Raw genomic sequence first — 23691 nt, forward strand, 5'->3', positions numbered from 1 at the left:
TCAGTCATTTGAGCATCCGACTCCTGATGTCGGCTCAGGTCATGATCACACGGTTCGTGGGTCCAAGCCCCACGTCAAGCTCTCTGCTGATGGCGCAGAGCCTGCTTGGAATCCTCTCTCTCCCTCTTTCCCTGCCTACCCCCCCTCTAAATAAATAAATAAACATTTTTTTTACTATGAAATTTATTTTAAAAAAATAAGTATGAAATTTATTGTCAAATTGGTTTCCATACAACACCCAGTGCTCATCCCAACAGGTGCCCTCCTCCCTGCCCATCACCCACCCTCCCCTCCCTCCCACCCCCCATCAACCCTCAGTTTATTCTCAGTTTTTAAGAGTCTCTTACGGTTTGCCTCCCTCCCTTTTTCCCCCCTTCCCCTCCCCCATAAACAGTTTTTAAAACAGAGATGTTTTCCTTGAACTCTGATTGAAACATTGAAAAAAAAATTTTATTTTCATTCCAGTATAGTTAACATACAGTGTTGTATTAGTTTCAGCTGTATAGTGATCCCACAATTCTACCTGTTACTCAGTGCTAGGCATCTAAGCGTACATACCCTCAATCCCCATCCCGTTTGTCACCACCCCCCCCGCCCCCCCCGCTGACCATCAGTTTGCCCTCTGTCATTAGGAATCTGTGCTTTGGTTTGTCTTTTTTTCTTTGCTCGTTTTGTTTCTTAAATTCCATGTACGAGTGAAATCAAACGGCATTTGTTTTTCTCTGACTTGTTTCACTTAGCGTTATATATACTCTCTAGGTCCACCCATGTCATTGCAAATAGCAAGATTTCATTCTTTTTATGGCTGATATTCCATTGCATATGTATATATCTATATACGTATGTACGTATATGCATATAAATATATATGCACGTATATATGAACACCACATCAGCCGATGGACATTTGGGTTTCTTCTGTGCCTTGATTATTATAAATAATCCCGCAGTTAACATAGGGATGCGTATTCCTTCAAGTTAGTATTTTCATATTCTTTGGATAAATACCCAGTAGTGGAATTACTGGATCATATGGTAATTCTATTTTTAATTTTTTGAGGCACTTCCAGACTGTTCTGGAGACCAGTTTGCATTCCCGCCAGCAGTGCACGAGGGTTCCTTTTTCTCCACATCCTCACCAACACTTGTTGTTTCCTGCGTTTTTTACTTTAGCCCTTCTGACAGGTGTGAGGCGACAGCCCACCGTGGTTTTGATTTGCATGTCCCTGACGAGTGATTTCGAGCATCTTTTTATGGGTCTGTTGGCCATCTGGACGTCTTCTTTGGAGACATCTGTTTATATATTCTGTGCATTTTTTAACTAGATTATTTGGTTTTTTGAGTGTTGAGTTATGTCAGTTCTTTATATATTTTGGACACTAACCTGTTACTGGATATCTTCTCCCGTTCTGTAGGTCGCCTTGTTGCCTGTTTCCTTTGCTGTTGTGGAAGCTTTTTATTTTGATGTAGTCCCAGGGGTTTCTTTTTGCTTTTGTTTCCCTTGCCTCAGGAGACACATCTAGAAAAGTGTTGCTGTGGCCAGTGTCAGAGACATTACGGCCTGTGCTCTTTTCTAGATGTTTATGGCTTCAGGTCTCACGTTTAGGCCTTTCATCCATTTTGAGTTCATTTTTGTGTGTGGTGTGGGAAGGTCGTCCAGTTTCATTCTTTTGCATGTTGCTGTCCAGATTGCCCAGCACCCTTTGTCGAAGAGACTGTCTCTTTCCCATTGGCTATTCTCTCCTGCTTTGTTGAAGATTAGTTGACCCTATAATTGCGGGTTTATTTGTGGGCCTTCTCTTCCGGTCCGTTGATCTGTGCATGTCGCCTTTTGTGCCATCGCTATACGGTTCTGATCACCACAGCTCCGTAGTATGTCTTGAAATCTGGGATTATGGTACCTGCAGCTTACTTTTCCTTTTTCAAGGTTGCTCTGGCCGTTTGGTGGGGGGTTTGTGGTTCCCTACACAGTTTACGATTGTTTGCTCTAGCTCGGTGAAAGATGCTGGTGGTATTTTGATAGGATTGCATTGAACGTGCAATTCACACGTTCCCGTCTGCTTCGGGCTGTGTAGACGTTTCGACAGTGCTTGTCCTTGTGGCTCCTGAGGAAGGTCTTCCCATTTGTGACCTCTCCAATTTCTCTCATCCACGGTTTGTGGTTTCCAGAGTGCAGGTCTTTCAATGTGGGGAACATTTTTATTTCCATTTTATAGGTCAGAGGATCTGGGCCCTAGAATTAACGTGTCCAGATCATCCCTCAAATAAGTGGGGGGCCTCGCCTCCGCTGCCTGACCTCACACGCCCAACAGAAGACAGAAGAAGTGATTGGTCTGCTGGAGGTCTGGAACGTTCTCGTCCTCTGTGCTGTGTGTTGCTCGTGGGTGTGCCTGGCTGTCAGGCACCCGTTAGCGGCTGAAGGAAGACAGGGGTTGTACTAGACTTGACTGCCCTTGAGGAATTCACAGTCCAGTGAAGGAGGAAAGAGAAATGGAGGTGACAATGTGAAACCAGCTCTTAAAAGTGGTGATCCTTGTACTTTACAAATGGAAACCAGTGGCTGATATAAAAAAGATGGGAAGTCCGAGTTCAGAAAGACTTCCTAACCTAGAGGCCATCACAATCAATCGCTTTTATTAAAAAACATTATTTTAGGGGAGGAAACCTCTCAAAGCCCCCAGCCTCGTTACAGTAGAGGGGATCTCGCTGCTTGGTGCCTGGAAAGCCCAACGTAAGGTCCGCGCACAAGTTCGAGGAACCTTTGACAGGGTTGGTCTTCAAACCTTGCTTTGGCAAAAAAGCTCATCGCTAACAACCTGGCCTTTGTTTCCCCGACAGGTGTCAGAAATGGCCGAAGACGGGAGTGAGGAGATCATGTTCATCTGTAAGTAGTCCGTGGCCTGTCCGCGGGTGCAGTGGGCCGTCTGGACAAAGCCACGTCCACGTTTCGTTTCCACAGTACAGAAAAGCTGCCACTGTTTGAGTGGACATGACTTTGCTCGCTTTACGGAACACAGTTGATTGTGTGGGAAACGCCCCCGCGGGGGTGTGTGGTTTTAAAAGGGTCATCTTTCTCAGAACTTTGGGCCAAGGGCACTTTGCGGGGGGCGGCACTTGATTCAGAAAAGGAAGCCAGGGATTCGTGACACGTGAGGTTTCTAGTAAGCAGGTTACGTTGGTGAATTTGCACTTAACTCTCACTCCTTGGTAGATCTTGTTCTTTGTCACCAGAGAGGTGACTGTACACTTTGAAATGTGCCACAGAGCAAGGCCTTTTCCTTGGGGGCCACATCCTGAGTTTGCACCGTGTTCACATTGGGGGGGGGGGGCGAAGCGCTGTAAGTCGCCCCCCTCGGGCAGGGGGCCTGCGATGTCCCCCAGGTGTCCCCTGTCGGCTCCCTGTCCCCCTGACACTCAGTGTCTGTTGCAGGGTGTGAGGACTGTAGCCAGTACCACGACTCCGAATGTCCTGAGCTGGGCCCCGTGGTCATGGTCAAAGACTCCTTTGTGTTAAGCAGGGCAAGGTGAGTGCTACCTCGGGCTGTTTTTACAGCGCTTCCTGTCAGGGTTGTCTGAACGCCGTCTCTGCATCTGCAGAAAGGAGAGCTCTTGGAGGGTTCCCGGACCCAAGTCCTGCGTGGGGGTCCCCACACAGGACCAAGCAGTTCTCGGGCACCAGCGGGGTTCAGCTCCGACGCCGGCTGGGCAGAGACAGCAGGGGGCCCCACAGGCTCAGGGCTCAGCCCCACAGGGCCACCCCGTCCCCCACTCCAGACGCCAGCCGCGAGCCCCGGGCTGTCCTCTGTCCTTGTGACAACCACGCTGCAGACTGGAGGCTCCAGCGGCCTCCTCCTCGGAGGCTTCTACATCGTTAGCGTGGCGCACAGAACTCTGGGAAACCCTTACCGTTTCCGAGTTATTAAAGGATGTGATAAGTGGGGTGAGTGAACAGCCAGATGAAGAGATGTGCAGGGTGAGGCCCCCGGAGAGGGCCTGGAGCTTCCCCGCCCCCGCCCCAGCCCCGGCACCACTCACCGCGCCCCTCCACCTGTTCACCCACCCAGGCGTGTTTTGAAGGCTTCCGAGTGAATGTCTTGTTCTAGTTCCGTGCTCCCAGGGGCCAAGCTGGCCGAGACACAGCGTGGTGGCCGGGGAAGAGCCCGCGGGCCGAGGCTGCAGGTTTCCCCGTGGCCCGAATCTCGGTCTGCCATCTGCCGATGCCCGCCGTGGGCAGGGTGGGCTGCGGTGGGGCCCGGGCGGTGAGGGCAGGTAACAAGGCGAAGCCATCAGCGCTTCTGGAAGAACGCTGGCAGGTGGAGGGAGGAGGCCCAGTGGCTCTGCTGTTCCACGTTTCCGCGTGGGGGCCGTGTCGCCCGGGGGGGCCGGAGCAAGGGCTCTGAGGGACCGCCCGTTCACAGCCCGGGTCTGCAGCTGTTTGAACTGGACGAGGCCTTCTCTTTAACGTACCTCGGTGGCCTCATCTGCAGAGTGGACAGAGTAACGGTACCCGCTGCAGACGTGTGGTCGGGATTGTAGGTACGGTGCCGGGCACACGGAGGTGCCATTATTATCTCACTGCTGTTTCTAGAAGCTTCCCAACTGGTTTTCCTGGCATCTTTATTTACTTTTTCTCACTGTGACTTAGCTTCTCAAAACAGAGGACTAGTTTTGCCTGAAGTGGGGACCCTGCCGGCTCTCCCCGAAAACTTGCACTGGTTGCCTGTTGCCCGTGAAACTCTGGCAGCAACTACCGGTCCCACAGTGGGTGCCCTCTGTGGGGGCCTCCTGCCCTGCAGCCCGGCCTTCTGCGTGGTCCTGCGAGGGGGCTGCTCTCCAAGCGCCCTGGTGTCTGGCCCGCTCCCGGATGGGAGTCGGGCTTACCCAGGCCTGGGCTTGTGCTGGGGTCCCAGCCCACAGGCCTTCCTCTTCCCGCACCCCATTCTTGACACTCTCAGTTTAGGCGAAAACATCCTCAGTGCCACTGGCCCGTTCAACCTAATGGAAACGCTTTTCTGGTCCTTGGAATGCCGTGGCACTTTTCCTTTTCTCGTGGTGTCTCAGCATGGAGCTCCCCCGCCCTGCCGCCGGGCTGGGGGGTGGGGGGCAGCGAGAGCTGGTGCCCTTCATCTCCGTTGGCCCATCACAGCCCAGCTGGTGCCGTAGTCGTAGTGGCTTGTCTCTCGGGTGGGGATTTCAAACACCTCCCTCAGTGAATGCGCCACCCCCTGCCCCCACCCCGTGTGTGCTCTGGGTGGGTCTTGCCAGGGCTCCGGGGTTGCTCTCCAATGGCTTAGGCTTTTGAAGAGTCGGGCGGCCTTCCCCGCCTCTGTCCATGGTAGGCTCTCTATCAGCCTCGAGGACGGTATTCCAGCGAGAGCGAGCTTCGGGCCCTCTTGACCGCCTGTCCCCGGTGCGAGTGGCTGTCCTCAGCCGGCAGCGCTCCGGGACTGAGGGCCTCCTGTTCCATTTCCAGATCATCCCTTCCCTCCAACCTGGAGATCCGGCGACTAGAGGACGGGGCTGAGGGAGTGTTTGCCGTAACTCAGCTCGTCAAGCGAACGCAGTTTGGTCCATTCGAGTCGAGGAGAGTTGCCAAGTGGGAGAAGGAATCTGCTTTTCCGCTGAAGGTAAGGCCGGGGCTGGCGGTGGCTGGGAGCGGGCGGCACCTGCCGGCCGCGTCGGGGGATCCCCGAGTTCAGGGATCGAGAAGTGTCTTCAGACAGCTTTAAAGAGCATCGTCCCGCTTACTTCCAAGACACCGTTTTCTCTTTTCACGTTAGTTTGTTTCGTTTTCAAAGGTTTCTTTTTGAAGGGGAGAAGGGGCGGGGAGAGAGGGAGGGAGAAGGCCCAGCAGGCTCCACGCCACCATCAGCACAGAGCCCAACGCGGGGCTCAAACCCATGAACCGTGAGATAGATCGTCACCTGAGCTGAAGTCGGACGCTTAACCAACTGAGCTACCCAGGCGCCCCTATTTTAGTTTGTTTTTACGTCCTAAAAGCATCAGAGTTAAGCTAGCCTTTTGTAATTTCCAACCTTGCCAAACGTCGAAGAGAGCATCATTTGAAGTGTGTGTGAGAGTAGAGCCCGAGCACTGCCCTTCCTTCCCTCACGACCTGGGCTGCCTCGCGGCCGTCGGGAGGTCCCTGGCAGGGCCTGGGCAGCCCAGGCACTTCCACACCTGCACACCTCGAGTGGCACTTTGCACAGCGCTTTCGAAGGGAGGGGGTTCTGTTCGGGCAGCGATAAGACACTGGAGCAAAGTTTGGCAGCTCTAAAAAGCCCATCAGACTGAGAAAAGGCAGCTTTTATGTGAAATTGGGAAAAAACAGACTGGCTGCAAGTCGCAGGGAGGACTTCGACCTCTTGAAGGAAGACAGGTGGAAGGTCACGAGGCCACGGGACCCTTGTTCTGTCCCCGCCCCTAGCATGTGCCTCCAGAAGCGTCTGTGGCACCAACAGTGAGGACCAGGGTGCCGGTCCTTCGCGATTGCCCGCAGCGGCAGACTCCTGCTGGAGGCCCGTCACAGGGACGCGGGTCTCAGGACATACAGGAGACAGATGGCCTCAGGTTCTAGGCAGTTCTTGGAAAAGTTGAGCTCACTGGGCAGATTGCAGCAGAATGGAGAGCACGGAAAGCTCTTTGATTTGTTTGCAAACAAAAGGAAAGAAAGCAAGGTGGTTACGTGAGAACCGTGAGGACAGGCCCCAGAGAGCACTGACTGTGTCCTTCTCCGGACCCAGGGCTCATGGACGCACACGGTCGCTGTGGGCATGTGGTCGGGCTGAAGCCCCTTTGGAAAAGTCCTCTGTGCTTGCTTTGGCTTCTTTCAGTGACTCGGTTGTCGAGGTCTGTCTGACATCCAGTTGTTTCCACTGCCGCATCAGCATCGAGCACGGGTGCGGCCGGGGGTGTGGGGCGGGTGGAGGCTCCCCGAGAGCATACCCCACGCCAGCCAGGGGTTCCAGGCACCTGGTGGCCCCCTCTGCTTCCGAGGGCTCCGTCCTCGGAGGGGGCCTTCACCCCGTTAGCAGTGGGGAGCGCCCACAGGAAAAGCCCAGGAGAGGGAGAGAGAGAGGTTCCTACAGCAAGGAGGCAGTGGTTGCATCAGAAAAGACGGAAGCAAGACCCTTTTCTCCTCGTGTGGTTACTTGGAGCCTCGGAATGTTTGAGTCTCTCCCCCTGTTCCCATCCACCAGTATCTGTGCTGTTACAGGTGCGGGTGCCGCTTATAGGACTTACTGACGTTACCGGACACGCTTGTAACAGAGGCGGGGAGGAACTCAGGTGTCCTGGTGCCCACCCAGGACGTACGCGCTCCCCTTTCCAACTGGGCCACACGCAGATTTCCGGTGTCCGGATGACCCCGGGACCAGGTGTAGAGCCTACGTGTCACCCAGAGCAGGTGGAGTGCTCAGGTGTCCCAGTGATGTCTGGGCCAGGAGTAGATCTCAGGTGCCCTGATGATATTCGGTCAAGGACGAGAGCTCCATCATCCCGATGCCACCTGGACCGGGAATACGACTCCTATGTTGTTATGGCCCCTTGGAAACCGATTAGAACTTGGGTGTCCAGCCGCTGCTCCTGGACCTTGAGTAGGCCCGGCGTGTTCCAGTTCCCATCTGGCCATTTATGGTTCTCAGGTCCCCGGTGACTCCCAGAAGCAGGTTCTGTGCGGAGCCCAATCTGGCCTCCGGTGCAGCACTGTCGGGATTGGCTGCCCAGCACACTCCCGCCACCCCACACGCACATGCACACACACACACACACGCACACACATGCACCCGCACACGCTGACATGCAGACGGGCGGATAACCAGTTTCTTTCCCGGCCCCTTGGCGGCCGTGCCCACCCTCAGGTGTTCCAGAAGGACGGGCACCCCGTGTGCTTCGACACGTCCAGCGAGGACGACTGTAACTGGATGATGCTGGTGCGGCCGGCGGCGGGGCCCGAGCACCAGAACCTGACCGCCTACCAGCACGGCGACGACGTCTACTTCACCACCTCCAGGGACATCCCCCCCGGCGCTGAGCTGCGCGTGTGGTACGCGGCCTTTTATGCCAAGAAGATGGACAAGCCCATGCTGAAGCAGGCCTGCTCCGGCGCCCACGGTACATGCCCCCCCGCTCCCCCCGCCCCGCGTCCGCCTCCCGCCAGGCCTCGCTGTCGGGACCCGGGCCCCTGGCTGCCCACAGGCGCCTTGTGGTCGAGGGGGAGCCGTGCGGGCAGGGTGTGGGGAACAGAGGGGGCTGCTCTTGACCCCACGTGGTTGGGGCTCCTGTTCTGCTTGTCAGATGTCTGGGCCTGCCCCTCAGCCGGACTCTGGCGGGTGGAACGTTCTCCCTGGGAGATCTGGGCGCTAGGGCACGAGGGGCAGAGATCATCCCCGCCGTCCTGCTAGCTGGGGCGACTGTCTCTGTTTGGGGCAGCGGAACGGAGCACAGAGAGGTTAGGGAACCTGCCTTGAGCGCACTGTGGGAGGTGGAGTCAGGATTCAGACCCGGATCTGGCTCCGGGGCCGGTGCGGGCCTCCTCGCGGCAGCCTCCTCCTTGGGGTGTGTGCTCACGTGTGTGTGTCCGTGTGCGAGTGTGCGCCCGCGTGTTCCAGGAAGGACCTAGCGAAGGTCGTGTGTGTGATTTGCCCAAATCCGGCGGCCCGTGGAACTTCCGTCCGTCCTGCCCAGTAGTGAGTCCTCGCGGTGCAGCCTGAGACCACGCGAGGCCACCGCCAGTGCGGCACGTTTGGCCTGTGAGCTCAGCGGATCATAGCCTCACCTGAGCCGCCAAGGGCGGACGCACCTGTTGTTGCCACGGTTACTTGCTGGGGGGGAGAAACAACCCTCTTTGCTTCTGACCCCCCACAGCACAGGATTCTGACAAAATGGCTTCCTGATCACGAGCCCGTCGTGACACGAAGCACCTCTGTAGAGTAAGAGTCTTCACATAAGTGAGGTTCTGGTCTGTGCCGTGTGGTTGAGGTTCCCCGCCCCCCCCGCCGGTGGAGCCCTTCTGGCCGTCCCTGTGCCAGCAGCCTGTGAGGAGACGAGTCCGGGCGACTGCCCACACCAGGCACCGCAGACCGTAAGCAGCAGAAATGGGTCGCCTCTCAGCCCTGGAGCCTGAAGTCCAGGAGCAGGTGTTGGCAAGACTGGATCCTTCTAGAGGCTTCTCCCGGCTTCTGGTGCTGCTAGCGGCCCTTGGCGTTCCTCGGCTCGTCGATGCATCACCCTGGTCCCTGCCTGTGTCCTCACATGGACCTGTCTCCCCCGTGTCTCTGTGTTCTCTCTTATAGGGACACCAGTCGCTGGACTTAGGGTCTGCCCTGCTCCAGGGTGACCTCATCTGCCCTTAATTGCGCCTGCAGAGACCCTATCCAAAGCCTGCAGGAGCATGTGAATTTCGGAGGGCCACCCTTCCACCCACCACGGGCTGGGGGTGGTGGAGTGGGAGCCACTGAGGATGTCCTCGGGGAAAGTCTGTGGGGGCCACTCGGCCAGATGGCCTGCACTCTGGCTCCGTTGGCAGTAAAAGGCTTGTCGCCTTCACAGAGATACTTACGGGGTGTTATGTCGATAGTGAAGGGGGCAGGAGGAACTTGGAGACACCCACAGCTTTTCACCCAGCTGCTCCTAAGCCGTCCGCTAGGATTTGCTGGAACCGGGTGCCTGGCCTGGCCCCAGGGAGGACTGAGGTGCCCGGCCGGGCTGGGCTTCGCTTCCGGGCACGGCGTGGCCGGGCCCATCGGTGCTGTGCAAGGTGGCCGGGGTCTTCCCGGTCTGGTTTTCTCGTGTTCAGGTTTCCTTACGGCCTTGTGCCCCTGGGCCAGCCAAGCCCGCACATCGGGGTTTGTTGTACCAGAGGCTGACCTTGTCAGTCCTGTCCTGCCTGAGTCTCCAGGTCAAAGTCAGAGCAAGGTGGCTGCCCTCCTGCCGGAGTTGCAGTGCTGTTTGCTTTTCCCCGCGGGAGAAGTCTCTCGTCTGGAGCTGACATTGAGAAGGTGCAGTTGAATGAAATGAGCCCAACCAGACAGCTCCCTCCTTGTCCCAGCCGCCCTCCCTGGGGAGCCCTGAGTTGACTGTGGTCGTCCTCCGTGCGTTCCTTCTGAGAGCCCGGGACACGACTGTAATCATGTCAGCATCAGCTGGCGGGCACGGTCCCCCTAAAGGAGTATTTGATTCGGGCAGGCACTTGGAAATTCCGGAAATACCTTTGATGGTTTTTCAGTCTTCGTTTTGGGAGGAATGACAAGCAGGTATTTCCTAGAAATGTCCTGAAAGTTCTTGACCGCTGTTAAGGGGTTGGTTAGTTGGGGTCCTTATTTCTTACGCCTGCTGGACGACGACTTCGCTCAGGCAGTGCTGGGAGCTCCCCAGAGGACGCGTAACGTCTGCTGTTGTGCGTGGTGGGTGCCTGTGGTCGGTCGGTGACAGGGCCACCACTCAGGCCTCCCACCAGCCACTTCCCCAGGAACCACTCCTGGCGCAACGGAGCCTCTAGAACCCTGCTCCGGCGCTGCCCGCCTTGAGTGCCTGGGGCCCCGGGTGGTCTCGGGTGCGAGCTCTGGACGCCTCACCTGGTTGAAGCCATCTGTTGGGACCCCACCACTGCCCAATTCTTAGACTCTAGTGTGGGTGCCGAGACCTGTGGAGAGGGGCCTGGAACGTACAGGAAGCTGGGCCTCTGCGTGATTCTGATTGGCCAGGTCCGACAGGTAGGGAGAGGGCTTAACCTCTCCTCCCACCACAGAGGCTTCTGGTCTGCACACCCTTGAGACCACTGCAGTGCAGGGGAGGGAAGGGGCCTTTTGTGGCCATCGCTGTACCTTGGGGCCGGTGGCAGTGGGGCCACGCAAGGTGAATGGGCCTGAGGGACCATGGTATCTTCTAGGAGAATCGTGCTGGGGGCCAGGGCACGAGGAGCTGTCTGCCCAGAAGTTATTCAGAATCTTTCTCCGTGAGCATCAGAACTGCTAAGACTCACCAGTTCCATTCTGTCTCTTTCAGATTTACTTCAAAATGTATCTGTTGTAGAAATCAGCCAGTTTTGTAGACGGCACAGCCGTGGTCCAAACACAGCAAAGTCGGAGGAGCAGACACACTCTTTTTAAAAAACCAACCAACCAACTTTTACTATTTTTTCTTCCCGGTAGTACATTTTCTTTTCTCATTTTTTCTTTTCTTTTCTTTTTTTTTAATGTTTATTTATTTTTGAGACAGAGAGAGACAGAGCATGAGCAGGGGAGGGGCAGAGAGAGAGGGAGACACAGAATCCGAAGCAGGCTCCAGGCTCTGAGCTGTCAGCACAGAGCCCGACGCGGGGCTCGAACTCACGAACCGTGAGATCATGACATGAGCTGAAGTCGGACGCTTCACTGACTGAGCCACTCAGGCGGCCCCTTTTCTCATTTTTTCTTGAGCTCGCAGTACGATTGATTTCTTTTCTGTGCACCAACTGGGCCTGGGGACCGTTGACGGAGGCCCGGGAAGCATGTGGGTGTAAATGGGTGGGGCGCGAGGGGCTCAGGTCGGCTCTCGTCACCGGATGTTGTCAGCAGATTTTTCAAAACTGCTCTTGTAATGAACAAGGTCGGGTATAAACACACTCGATCACATTTGGGGAACTTTCAAGTCACCATTTTAATGACCCTGGCATTTTTGCTGGCATCGTATGGTACGTGAGAAAAATCAGCACGGCTCACGTATGGCTTCCCTACATTCAAACAGCAGTTTTCGGTGCGCAGCTCAGAGTTTCGACAGAGGCGTGCAGTTGTGTGAGCCGCGCCACCGTTGAGATAGAGAGCATCCTTATCATCCCTGCGGCTCTGCGCTGGGGCCCTGGCCACCAGCAGGATGACCCTGCCCCTGCCCCTGCCTCTGTCCGAGTCTTCTGCTCCTCAGAAAGGCCCTGCATTCTCACACAGGCGAGGTCCTACTGTGCGTGGCGTTCTGTCGCTTGCTTTCATTTCCCTGTGGGCTTGTAACTCACCAGGCCTTCTTCTTCTTTTTTCAAATGTTGGTTCATTTTGGGGAGGACGCAAGTAGGGGAGGGGCAGAGAGGGGGGGACGGAGGATCCAAAGCGGGCTCCGTGCCCACAGGCTTGTGGCAGTGAGTCCCCAACGCGGGCATTGAACTCATGAACCGTGAGTGAGATCAGGACCTGAGCTGAAGCTGGACGCTCAACAAACTGAGCCACCCAGGAGCCCCCTGTCTTCTCTTTTTAATGTTTATTTTGAGAGAGAGAGAGAGAGAGAGAGAGCGCGGGAGAGGGGCAGAAAGAGGGAGAGAGAGGATCCGAAGCAGGCTCTGCGCTGACAGCAGTGAGCCTGACACGGGCTTGAACTCACGAACCACAAGATCATGACCTGAGCCAAAGTCAGACGCCTAACTGACTGAGCCACCCAGACGCCCCTTGTCTTTTTAAAAAAATGTTTATTCATTTTGAGAGAGAGAGAGTGCAGGAGAGGGACCGAGAGAGAGACAGAAAGAGAGAGAGACAGAGAAAGAGAGAGAGAGAATCCCACGCAAGCTCTATGCCCAGCACAGAGCTGGACGCAGGGCTTGAACCCATGAACCGAGAGAGCATGACCTGAGCCGAGATCGAGAGTGGGACAACTAACGGACCGAGGCCCCAGGCGCCCCCCGCCCAGCCCCTCTCAAGCGTTTTCTCTATCGCTCGTCTGTGGCATATTCGTGGTATTCGTGGCCGTGAGGTGTCACTGTTGCCTCGATGCTTCTTTTTTGTTGGATATTTAAGTGGTGGGCAATCAAGAGCTGCCTTCTGGTTGTTGGCTGATTTTTGTTCTTAAAAATTGTGATCTTTTCGGGAGAGTTTTTGGAAACCGAGTTCTTCCCCAGACGAGGGGACAGCGGCCGTGACTCGTTCTCCTAGTTAGTCCTGTTGACTATCAGCCAGGCATGTTCTCGTGTCAGGTTCATTTGAATCCCCATCCCGGGGGTGGGGACCGTCCCCCTGGGGATGGCGGCTCGCTGGGACCAGAAGAAAAGGCCTCGACTCCAGGTGCCCTTCCAGCCGACCCCTCGGCGTCCCTTCCTGAAGCCACCACATACCCGCGTGTCCTTCGCCTCCGTAGAGCCACGTGTGTTTGGGAGGGTGAGCGAGGAGCGGGAATTCAGCTCTGGCGCCCGTTCATTCGCGGTCTCGTCCTGCCCGTCTTCACTCGGGGGACTCACAGGCAAGAGGGAGAACAGAGGGGGCTGGCTGGCCCATCCCCACCCTGCTGCCCCAGCATCCGCCCTGGGGAGCTCGGGCCGTTTCAGTGCAACATTTTCCCTCCTTGTTACTTTAGGAGGACGCGCAGAATACACAGCAGCGGTTGTAGCAGTGGCCTGCTGCGGTCTTTTGCTTTCGTTCTTCTTTGGAAGCTTGTTGCCCGTTTTTGCTACGGAGAGAGGCGTGCGTTGTCCTGGGGCCGAATGCACGTGCAATGGCGGCTCTGGGTGATTTTTCCCAAGAACCCAGGAGTTTGCTGCACGCGTGGCCCTGGGGGTGACGCGATAGGTCGTGCGGTGCGGTGGCCGAGTGGCGCTGGTGGCGAGGGCTCGTGGTCCCAGACCAGCCCCGGCGGCTGCCCGATGGCACCACGAACGGAGGCTCGCTTAGAGCATCCCCTTCTTTGAGGTCCCACGGGAGCGTCAGTAATGTTTTTAAAAGGAGGCCCCAGTTCCCCTCTTCACAGGCAGGGCCTCCCCTGTGCCGTGAACCGTCCCCAGAGTTCTTTGGTGTGTGAGGAAGAGGGACCACGGGGGCTGCTCGGTGGCCACCTGCCCTGGGTAGTAGCCGTTGAAATTCTAGTGCAAAGTAAACAAGACTAAACACTCGAACCCACGGGGGCAGTAGCCACACGTGGCCGGCACCCCAGACACGCCGTGATTTCAGAGCCCTGGTGTCATCACAGAAAGTTGTGTTGGCCGACCTCCAGCGGGAGGTGCGGGCCGGGGCCACAGTGACGGCCTGTTTCGGGCTCTGCCGTCTCTCGTGGGAGCCAGGAAGAGGTTGAGGAGTTCCGTTTAATCTGCAGGGTGCGTTTTTTTTTTTTTTTTTTTCCCTCGGTCTTGTAAGGGATGCGTGTGGTCCCACCGGTCTGGCTTCTCGGAGGAGGTCCCGCGTCTGTGACCCGTGACGGATCCCTCGTCGGGCCGCTCCGGCCCCCCCTCTCTGTGCTCGGTTTCCTCCCCCGTGAAGTGGGCACCCCCGTGGGGACCGAAGGCGTCCACGCACGCAGGGCTCCGGGAATGGCAGCTGGAACGCCGAACGCGCCGAGCCGTGGTGGAGGGGGGTGTGCGGACAGGCCCGTCCCCCGCGGCCCTGGGCCCTGGGGGCGCGAGCCGCTGTGGGTCACCCTTGCCCCTGCTCTCTCGAAGCTGCAGGCAGCCCCGGAGGCGGCGCCACGGTGGAGCGGGAGCCCAGCCAGTGGGCGTGCAAGGTGTGTTCTTCCACCTTCCTGGAGCTGCAGCTCCTGAACGGTAAGCCCGGCGCGCGCGCCCCGGGGCGGGGCGACCACTGTGCTGGCACGTCCACGCCGTCCCTGTGCACACGTGGCGACGCGCGGCCGCCCGGACGTGAGCGGCCGCGTGGACCCCAGCCGCGTGCCCAGAGCCACACGCGTCAGCCCCGCAGGCCCTCCTCGCGGGGCCTCCTCCGCACCTGCTGTGACGCGTAGCCTCGACCTCCCCGCTGCGCGCCTGGGGTCACTTGGGGTCTCTGTGTCATCCGGGCTTTCCAAGTGTCCCCAGCCAGGTGGGCTCAGGGCCGCCTAGTTCCGCCGTGTGGCCCAGGTGCCAGGCCCTTCCTGTAGCACGCGTCACGTTACTTGCTGTGTTTGCTTTTTAATTTTCTTTCCCTCCCACGACCCAGCTCCTCGGGGGCACTCCCCCGGCACAAGTGGCCCTAAATACGGCACAGGGAAGTGACGACCGCTTTGCGCCGAAGGCCTGTGCCGAGCCCGTTGAGATCACAGCGGGGGGAATCGCCCCTGGCCCAGCCGTGGGCCCGGGCACCCTCGGCCCCTGGACCGTCCGCCCCCTTGTGCCTGGTGGGCCGCCCCTCCCCCTCCCTGCTGCTGCCCCGCCGGCCGGCCGGCCTGAGCCGTGCTTACCTCCGTGGTTAGGCCCTGTCTGCTCTTGAGCTCCGTAGCCACCCCTGCCTGCCTGTTCCCTGTGGTTTCGTCGTTCTCTCTTCTTGGGAGGTCTCGGGGGGCTTTCCTCAGTTGAGAGGAGAGCAAAAGGGTTTCCAAAGACCATTTAGTTTGTCACGCGCAGAATTACTTCCCTTCAGAGGCCGCGTTTTTGAGTAATTGTGTCACGAACTCACCGTATAAGTTAAAGAACGTAAGTGAGCGTAAGGAGGAAAGGGAACAGCCCTGCCTGGAATGTCACCGTCCAGAGGCAGCCACGTTGCCATGTCGGTGCACCCTTGCACAGCACTTGCTTGCACGGGCGTGTGCTCGCATGCCTGTGTGTTTCACAGAGCCGTGTGCGTGGGCGCGTGCTGACCTGGCCCTCTTTTCACCACCTAATTTGCTTTTTAAATAGTAGTCATGTTTGGCGCAGTGAAAATGCTTTTTTTTGCGAGAGCAGTGGAAATAGTTAATTTGCCTCTAAGAGGACACACGGTCAGCAAATGAAGTTAAAACCAGACAGACAGAACGGGGCGGGGGGGAGGAAGTGGGCACACCGCCGGCTGCCTCAGCGTCCGCGTGCATGTGCTCCCCTCTCCCGCAGAGCATCTGCTGGGTCACCTGGAACAAGCCAAAAGCCTTCCCCCGGCCGGCCAGCACGAAGCCGCTCCCGAGAAGGAAGCAGACGTGCCCCGGGGGGAGCCTCCTGCAGTGCCCAAGAGCGTCAGTGCCACCAAAGAGCAGAAGAAAAAGCCTCGAAGAGGGAGAAAACCCAAAGCATCAAAACCTGAGCAGCCACTAGACATTATAGAAGGCAAAGAGCCAGCAGGTGAGGGCTGGGCCCTGGGAGGGGGAGCCAGCAGGCGGGGGTGGCCCTGGGAGGGGGAGCCAGCAGGCGGGACAACTTAGGATACACAAGGCACACAGAGGGGAACCTGGCCTTTCCTTTTCCCTCTAAATCAGCTCTTTCAGAGCACAATTCCTGTATAAACACGGTTACCACTGCCAAGTGTGCAGGTTGTGAATGTTGACAAGGGGCCCCCCTGTGTCACGAGTGCCCCGTCAGGACAGAGAACCTTACCATCTCCCAGACTTTCTTCCTTGTCTGCGTGACTTAGCCTTGTCCGTCCTGGGATTTCACGCGAATCCCTCTTTCTGTGCCCAGCGTCTTACATGCGGCGTGTGGAGTGAGACCCACCCACTGGGGTTTCTGGCGTGGGTTCACTGTGTGAAAGCCCGGCCGTCCACTCCCCTGTCGCCTGGGCCTGAGGCCTGCTCCCGTTCTCTGTGGTGGTATCCCCGGTTGAGTTTGGAGGGACTCTGACCCACTCTCTGGGGTGCGCAGGGCCCGTGCCCCCTCGGTCCTCTCATGACCTCTGCCGGCACGGCCTGGTGCCAGCAGACCCCTGGGGGGCCTCACACGCAAGGACGAGCTGTGACGCTGGGGCTGGGTCCCCCTCGCTGCCTTCGTGCTGACCGCTGAGAGCTTTCCTTTGCTGTCTGGTAGAGCCCTGGTTTTCTTTCCTGAGAGCCAGAATGAAAAAGAATTCGGAGAGCAGCCTTCACCCAACACGGGCTCACCGTCTTCTGCAGCCAGCTCTCGGTCCGTGTTCTGGTCAGAACTGAGAGATGGGCAGGCGGCTTCGACTTCCCCTGCGCAGTGTCTCTGTCTCTCCCTAAACAGGTGGAGAAGACGAGAGGGGAGCTGAGAGCTCTAAGTGGTTCCTTCCCTCATTATTAGTTGCATTAGAAAGACGTGTAGCAGGTGAAGTGGCAGAAGCCACTGTGTTACCTTCCCGTCGTTCATTGTCCGGAGGTTCGGGCCAGGACTCCTGTTACCGTAATCATTTGGCCTTTGGCCCTCGTAGAACACGATGATCCGCTTTTGAACATACTCAGGGTGGCCGGTCTGGTTTTAAAAGTCAATGTTTCCGAATCTCCGTTAGGACTAAGTAAGTTGAAAGATCCCGTTACGTATCACGATGTTTTGTTTGGGGACTGAGATCGCGGCCAAACTGCTCTGCTTTTAGAAAAGATCACAAATTATAACTTCAGTTTCGAGCTGAGAGTAATGTTTTGCTCTTTCGAAACCGGTAGCTACGTGGATCCCGCCACGTTGCTAGTCTTCTTTCCTTTCTTCCTCCCGCGTGCGTCTCGCAACTCGTGTCTACGACGTGGGCCTGGGTGCGGTCCGCTCGGGTGCGTTTTCCTGGTTTGGCCGGGTCCCGTCCCCTGCCCCGGCGATGACACGGCTGTCGCGCCCCCTTCACACAGAGCAAGTGGCGGAGATCGTCACCGAGGTCCCTCCGGATGAGCCAGCGACGGCGGCACCGGACGAGCGGATCATGGAGCTGGTTCTGGGGAAGCTGGCCACCACCACCGGTGACACCGCTTCAGTGCCAAAGTGAGTCCTGCTGAGGCTCCCGGGGCGGCCGTGTGGACGGCAGGTGCCCCCGGGCGGGGAGGCGCCCCTCCTGGGGGAAAGAAGCGGGTGTCCTTGGGGAGCGGCAGGATCCTTCCAGAACTCGGGAGCGTGATGCCACGTCCGCTGTGAAGACAGTTAAAAGCGGTTGTGTGTGTGTGTGTGTGTGTGTGTGTGTGTGTGTGGCGAGCTGTACGTCACGGACAGTTGACCATCTGAACCTCTCCTGGGTGCACAGTTCGGTGCCATTAAGTGCACCCGCGCTCTGTGCAGCCTCCAGCCGCGTCCGTCTCTGGAACTTTCCATCCTCCCGGACTGAAACTCTGTCCTCATGGAATGCTAACTCCCCATGTCCCTTTCCCCCCACCCCGGCACCCCCTCCCGTCCCTGTCTCCGTGAAGACGGACGTACCTTGTGTGAGGTCCCGGCCTGGGCGCTGGCATGCGATGCCGGCCCTTTTGTGACGGGCCCGTGGCGCTCTGCATGCCGTGCTCGAGGCTCATCCAGCAGGTGTCAGATTGTCCTTCCATCTCGAGGCTGGCGTCCCATCCCGTAGACAGATTCCTCCATCAGTGGGCACCTGGGCTCCTCCCACCGTTCGGCTGTTGGGAACAGTGCTGCTGTCACAGAAGTTTCTGTACATGTAACACCTTGTTCTGTTTTTTTTCTTTTCTTTTCTTTTCTTTTCTTTTCTTTTCTTTTCTTTTCTTCTTTTCTTTTCTCTTTTCTCTTTTCTTTTCTCTTTTCTTTTTTTTTTTTTTTTCTTTTCTTTTCTTCTTTTCTTTTCTCTTTTCTTTTCTTTTTTTTCTTTTCTTTTCTTTTCTCTTTTCTTTTCTTTTTTTTCTTTTCTTTTCTCTTTTCTCTTTTCTTTTCTCTTTTCTTTTCTCTTTTCTCTTTTCTCTTTTCTTTTCTTTTCTTTTCTTTTTTTTTCTTTCTTTTCATGAACAAGGAAAATATTTTGTATTCTAGTTGTCATTCCTGGATAAACCTTTCCTCTGACGTGGAATAAGCTGATGCTGATTTCTTTTCGGGCTTTTTTGGAGTGCCTCTTAACGTTCTCACGATGTGCCTGGCCCCGTTTGATCCCGGAGCCCGTGCAGACCGGGGCCGGCGTGCTGTCGGAAACGGGGCTACCTGTTCGTTAACCTACCCTGTCTGACTGCCCAGAGGACTTCTGTGGCTTGCCGTCAGAAAGACGTTTAAAAGGTAGAAGAAATTTTTAAAAATCAGGGTCAGAGAAAGTACAGAACAGAGCAGAGGCCAGGCCAGGCGAGAGAAACGGGGATCTTCCCGGGGCATCATCTGAGAGCTTCCTGGTGGCCAGAGTGAAAATGCAGTCAGGAGCATGGCCATGCTGGACGATCAAGCCGTGTCTCCGGTGCAGATTCCCCTGACGCCGGGGTGGTGCCCGAGTGCCTACCCTCCTTCCTCGCGGCGAGCTAGGAAGGTTTGGAAGAGCCCTTCCCGAGATGGCGGTGACCTCGCGCTTCCTCCCCAACGACGCAGTGTGCCCCCTGTCTCACCAGGTGTCTGTCTGACCTGGCAGGTTCCCGCACCATCCGAGCGCCGCCATCACCCTCAAGAGGAGTCTCATTCTGTCGAGCCGGCACGGCATCCGCAGGAAGCTCGTCAGGCAGCTGGGGGAGCATAGGCGGGTGTACCAGTGCAGCGTCTGCAGCAAGATCTTCCAGAACAGCAGCAACCTGAGCAGGCACGTGCGCTCGCACGGTGAGTCCCCGCGGGACGCCCGCCGCGGGGCGGGGACCGGGCTGCCCCGGCCGGGGGAGAGGTGGCCGTGGACCCGGTTTGGGGGGGGGGGAGGGGCGGGCGGGCACAGCCCCGGTAATGCCCGGAGTCGTGAAGTAGCGTTTCGTCGGTTGGCTCCTAGGTGACAAGCTGTTTAAATGTGAGGAATGTGCCAAGTTGTTCAGCCGCAAGGAGAGTCTGAAGCAGCACGTTTCCTACAAGCACAGCAGGAACGAGGTGCGTGGGGCCCGGGCTCTCGTGCTGGTTGTGGAGGTGCAGCCGGCGATCGGCAGGACGGGCTGCTGGGAAGGGAGACGGGGTCCCCGGGGAGGGGGAGGAGGGGCAGCGGGGTGGGGGGGGGGGCGGGAGGAGCGGGGAGGGGCCCCTGGGCTGGCGTTCGCCCTGAGGTACCCGAACGGGGATTCTTCCAGGGCAATTGGACGGTGAGAATAAGGACTTGCTCGTGTTCCTAAATCTTGTAGGAGAGTAGTGGGCGGGGACGTAGAGCAGGACGGTGACGTAAACCGGGGCAGTGACATAGAGCAGGACAGGAATGGGGACCAGGAGGGTGACATAGAGCAGGCTTACGACAGAGACAGGACGGCAAAGTAGACCAGGGCGGGGACGGAGACCTTACCCACCGGGACGTGGCGAGAGGCAGGTCGGGGGCGCGTCCTTAGGTGGAGCTGCCCCCTGCCCCTGCCCCTGCCCCTCAACAGCGCCCCCCTGTCGCCAGGTGGACAGTGAGTACAGGTACCGCTGCGGCACCTGCGAGAAGACGTTCCGCATCGAGAGCGCCCTCGAGTTCCACAACTGCAGGACAGGTGAGCGGGCGCCCCCTCGCGGCGCTTCTCACCGGCTGGACGGAAGCCGGGCGCTTCGGAACCAGCCGGTGCACTTGCGGCCCCTCCCTCCGTTCGCGGCCCCTCCCTCCGTTCGCGGCCCCTCGAAGCGGTCCTTACTGATTCTGAAGGAGCCGCGGTGGAAACGGCCTCTTGGCCTCCGGGCGAGGCTGTGCCTGCCCCCTCCCCCACCCCCACCCCCAGGCTGTCCCGACAACGGTGGGCGGTGGGCCGAGAGGCGCGGGGTGCTCCCTGACCGCGTGAGACATTTCTGGAGGCGTGGGAGGGGGGGCGACAGCGTCAGGACGGGGCTCCGCCTCACTGGCTGGAAGGCCCTCCCTCCGCTGGCCACCCTCCGTTACCCGCCGAGCCTGCCGGCTTCCGGGACCATGGTGCCGCCGTGCATTGACCGGTTCTGCTCCGAGCCCGTTCTGTCCGCGGGTCCTGAAAGCGCAGGACTCACTCACTCACTCACTCGTGTGTGTCGCACGCTTGCCCAGGCCTCGAGGCGGGGGGGCCTCTGCGGGCCTGGGCGCGCGTCTCAGGCCCTGGCTGAGCTCAGGCTCCCCCAGAAGGGAGTAGACAGAGCACTGGGTGGGTGACAGCGGGGGTGACAGACAGCGGGGCGTCCCAGCACAGCCGAGAAGGGGGGGTGACGGGCGAGTCCCAGCACAGCCGAGAAGGGGGCTGACGGGGGGCGTCCCAGCACAGCCCGGAAGGGGTGCCCAGCAGCAGGCGGCTCAGACACCTGCTACCTTGGCCTTTGGTTCTGAACCCCTTTCCTGTTGGCCCCTCCGTGCACCCCTTGTACCTGTGGGCTGGTTCTCACGTCCGGTCTCAGACCCTTTAAGCAGCTTTAGGTAAACCTCCACCGCCTGTCCTGCGGGGCAGCTCCTGCTCCCAGGCATCTGCTGGGTCCCGTCCTGTGCCCGGGCCCGGAGCCCTCCCTGGCTTGTTTGTCCACGGCACCCCGTGTGGCCACCTGCTCCTGTGACAGGGCTTTTCCGAGGGCACGCGAGTCTCGTTTTTCCTGAGCTCCACCTGCTCTGCACCGTCCGCAGCATGAAGTGGTGGCCCCGGAAGCTTCCAGGCGCACATGCGTTCTGAGCTGTGCACCCCAGGAGTGCCCTCAAATCTGGGGCACCCCCCCCCCAGCTTTTTCGCCGGATGCAGCGCCTGTCAGGAGCCTAAGCTGCGTTCGTGGCCAGAGTCAGGATGGCGCCCCATGTGGCCACCTGCGGCTCTGCAGGTGTGCGGAGCGATGTCCCCAGGCCCTCCGGTGTCTGGTGGGGTAGCCTCAAGACAGGGGGACAAGTTGGCCTCTTTTTATCTGACAAATGAAACAAAGTAATAAAAGGAGTCAGAACAGCTATCGGTACATGTGCAATAAAGGGCCTGTCAAACCAGGCGTTTCTTTCTTTTCGTTATATAGAACTAACTGCAGCAGTGAATTAAGGTGCATCTTCTCTCTAATCTCCAAAGTTAGAAGTTTCTGATGGAAACCAAAGAATAACAGGGCACCTGGGTGGCTCAGTCGGTTAAGCGTCCCTCTTCGGCTCAGGTCATGATCTCGCGGTTCGTGGGTTCGAGCCCTGCGTCGGGGGCCTGGAGCCTGCTTCGGATTCTGTGTCTCCCTCTCTCTCTGCCCCTCCCCTGCTTGCTCGCTCGCTCTGTCTCTCTCAAAAATAAACATTAAAAAAATTTTAAAAAAGGAAACAAAGAACAACTTGGAGACTAGCTCATTTGTGTCATAGGTCATTTGCATACCGTCTACTCTTCTCCATCATTCAAGTTAGGAAAATGTGTCTTCCATAGACCTTTAAACCAAGGAGTTCTACGAATGGGGAGAAGCTTATGGATATGTAGACTTAGAGAACAGTGTGGGTTCACATCCAAGCGCCCCACCCCGTGCAGCACAGCTGTCCCAGAAACCCACCATCCCATGTCCCGGTGCACCAGGTCCCAAGAAGCAGGCATTTGCTCTCAGTTGCTGCATTTTGTTGAAACATAAACGCAGACTTGGTGGCAGAAAGTGGCCGTTGGGACCAGGTGCCTGTCTGGACTCCTGCACTGGTGACCTGTGTGTGCCCCGGCAGGAAAAGCCACCTGCACTGTGGCAGCCTGGTCCCGGTCAGCTGAGCCGTCGAGAACAGTTAGGAGTGCAGGCACCGGGTGGCACTTGTGACAGAGAAAGCTGACCCCCGGGGACAGTGCTGCGCCTTCTGCGGCTCTCAGACCCCAGGACTCGGGCCACCTGCCTGGGAGGGAGGCTCAGCTGTGCTGCTTAGTCCCAGCCCAGAAGTGGTGTGGGGGTGGGGTGGGGAGTGGGGTGGGGGGGGTGCCTGCTAAAGAGGCATCTAGAACAAGACAGGCCTGCGAGCGGTGGTGGAAATCGGGCATTTGTGTGTGGGGGGGGTGGGAAGGTGGCAGAGAAGGGCAGGTGACAGGTGGGCTGCAGAGGAGCAGGTGGGGGCTCAGCCTTGGGGCGGGAAGGATGCAGGTTGGGGGTTGGGGCTGCAGTCGGGGTGGGTGGAGGGTGAGGGCCAAGTCAGTGGCGGTTCAACCCCCTCGACTGCAGAATCACACCCAGATGACCGGAGGCAGGTGGTTGGGGAGGAGAGGGGGCCTGTGGGTGTGGTGGCGGTGACAGAGAGGAGCTGGTGTCTGTCTTCCCCGGCGAGGAGCAGCTGGTTCGGCCCTGGGCTCCCGCAGCGCAGACGATGGCTTTTCGTGGCCGTGTGGCCCTCGTGCGCCTCTGCCTGTCACCGGGGGCCTCCTTGCCATTCTCACGGCCGGGATGCCGATCCTGCAGTCGGTGTCATTTACCTAAAAGTTGCCGTGTGTCTGCTTGCTCTCTGGACAGATGACAAGACGTTCCAATGTGAGATGTGTTTCAGATTCTTCTCCACCAACAGCAACCTCTCCAAGCACAAGAAGAAGCACGGGGACAAGAAGTTTGCTTGTGAGGTCTGCAACAAAATGTTCTACCGCAAGGACGTCATGCTCGACCACCAGCGGAGGCACCTGGAGGGTGAGCCTGCCCGCCCTGGGTGTGAGCGCCTGGGATGGGGTGGGGCGGGCGCCTCCCCTGTGCCGTTTGGCCCCGCCCACCGTCGAGTCCTCATCCCCAGGCACGGAGAGGTACCTCGGGGCCTTAACAGTGCTGTGTGTCCGTGGGAACTCTTGGAAACATGCTAAATGTTCTGCGGTGGGGAAGGAGTCTAAAAAAAAAAAAACAAAAGCGGGTTTTTTTGTTTTTAATTACTTATTTTTGAGAGAGACAGAGGATGAGCAGGGGAGGGGCACAGAGAGAGAGAGAGAGAGACCCAGAACCGGAAGCAGGCTCCAGGCTCCGAGCTGTCAGCACAGAGCCCGACGCAGGGCTCGAACTCACAAACCGTGAGATCGTGACCGGAGCCAAAGTCGGAATCTTAACGGACTGAGCCACCCAGGCGCCCCAAAAAACTGATTCTTTATAGGATTGAATACTCTGCACCTAATAAAGCATTTACTGCTTTCAATATGACAGAGAATAAGGGAAAA

The 23691-nt window shown here is 57.8% G+C and overlaps 1 protein-coding gene across 1 annotated transcript in view; it reads left to right on the forward strand.

Annotated features, from left to right (window-relative positions):
• Positions 1 to 23691, forward strand: part of PRDM15 (PR/SET domain 15) — a 66359-nt gene that overhangs the window by 18190 nt on the left and 24478 nt on the right. Inside the window, 11 exon segments of the mRNA XM_043593547.1 lie at positions 2839 to 2884; positions 3431 to 3524; positions 5474 to 5627; positions 7860 to 8112; positions 14384 to 14485; positions 15743 to 15967; positions 17413 to 17542; positions 19107 to 19288; positions 19449 to 19543; positions 20043 to 20130; positions 23012 to 23179. Of these exon segments, the coding sequence (XP_043449482.1) occupies positions 2848 to 2884; positions 3431 to 3524; positions 5474 to 5627; positions 7860 to 8112; positions 14384 to 14485; positions 15743 to 15967; positions 17413 to 17542; positions 19107 to 19288; positions 19449 to 19543; positions 20043 to 20130; positions 23012 to 23179 (1528 nt within the window). The 5' untranslated portion in view covers positions 2839 to 2847.

The sequence above is a fragment of the Prionailurus bengalensis genome, chromosome C2 (assembly GCF_016509475.1).
Source record: "Prionailurus bengalensis isolate Pbe53 chromosome C2, Fcat_Pben_1.1_paternal_pri, whole genome shotgun sequence".
Taxonomy (NCBI): Eukaryota; Metazoa; Chordata; class Mammalia; order Carnivora; family Felidae; genus Prionailurus; species Prionailurus bengalensis.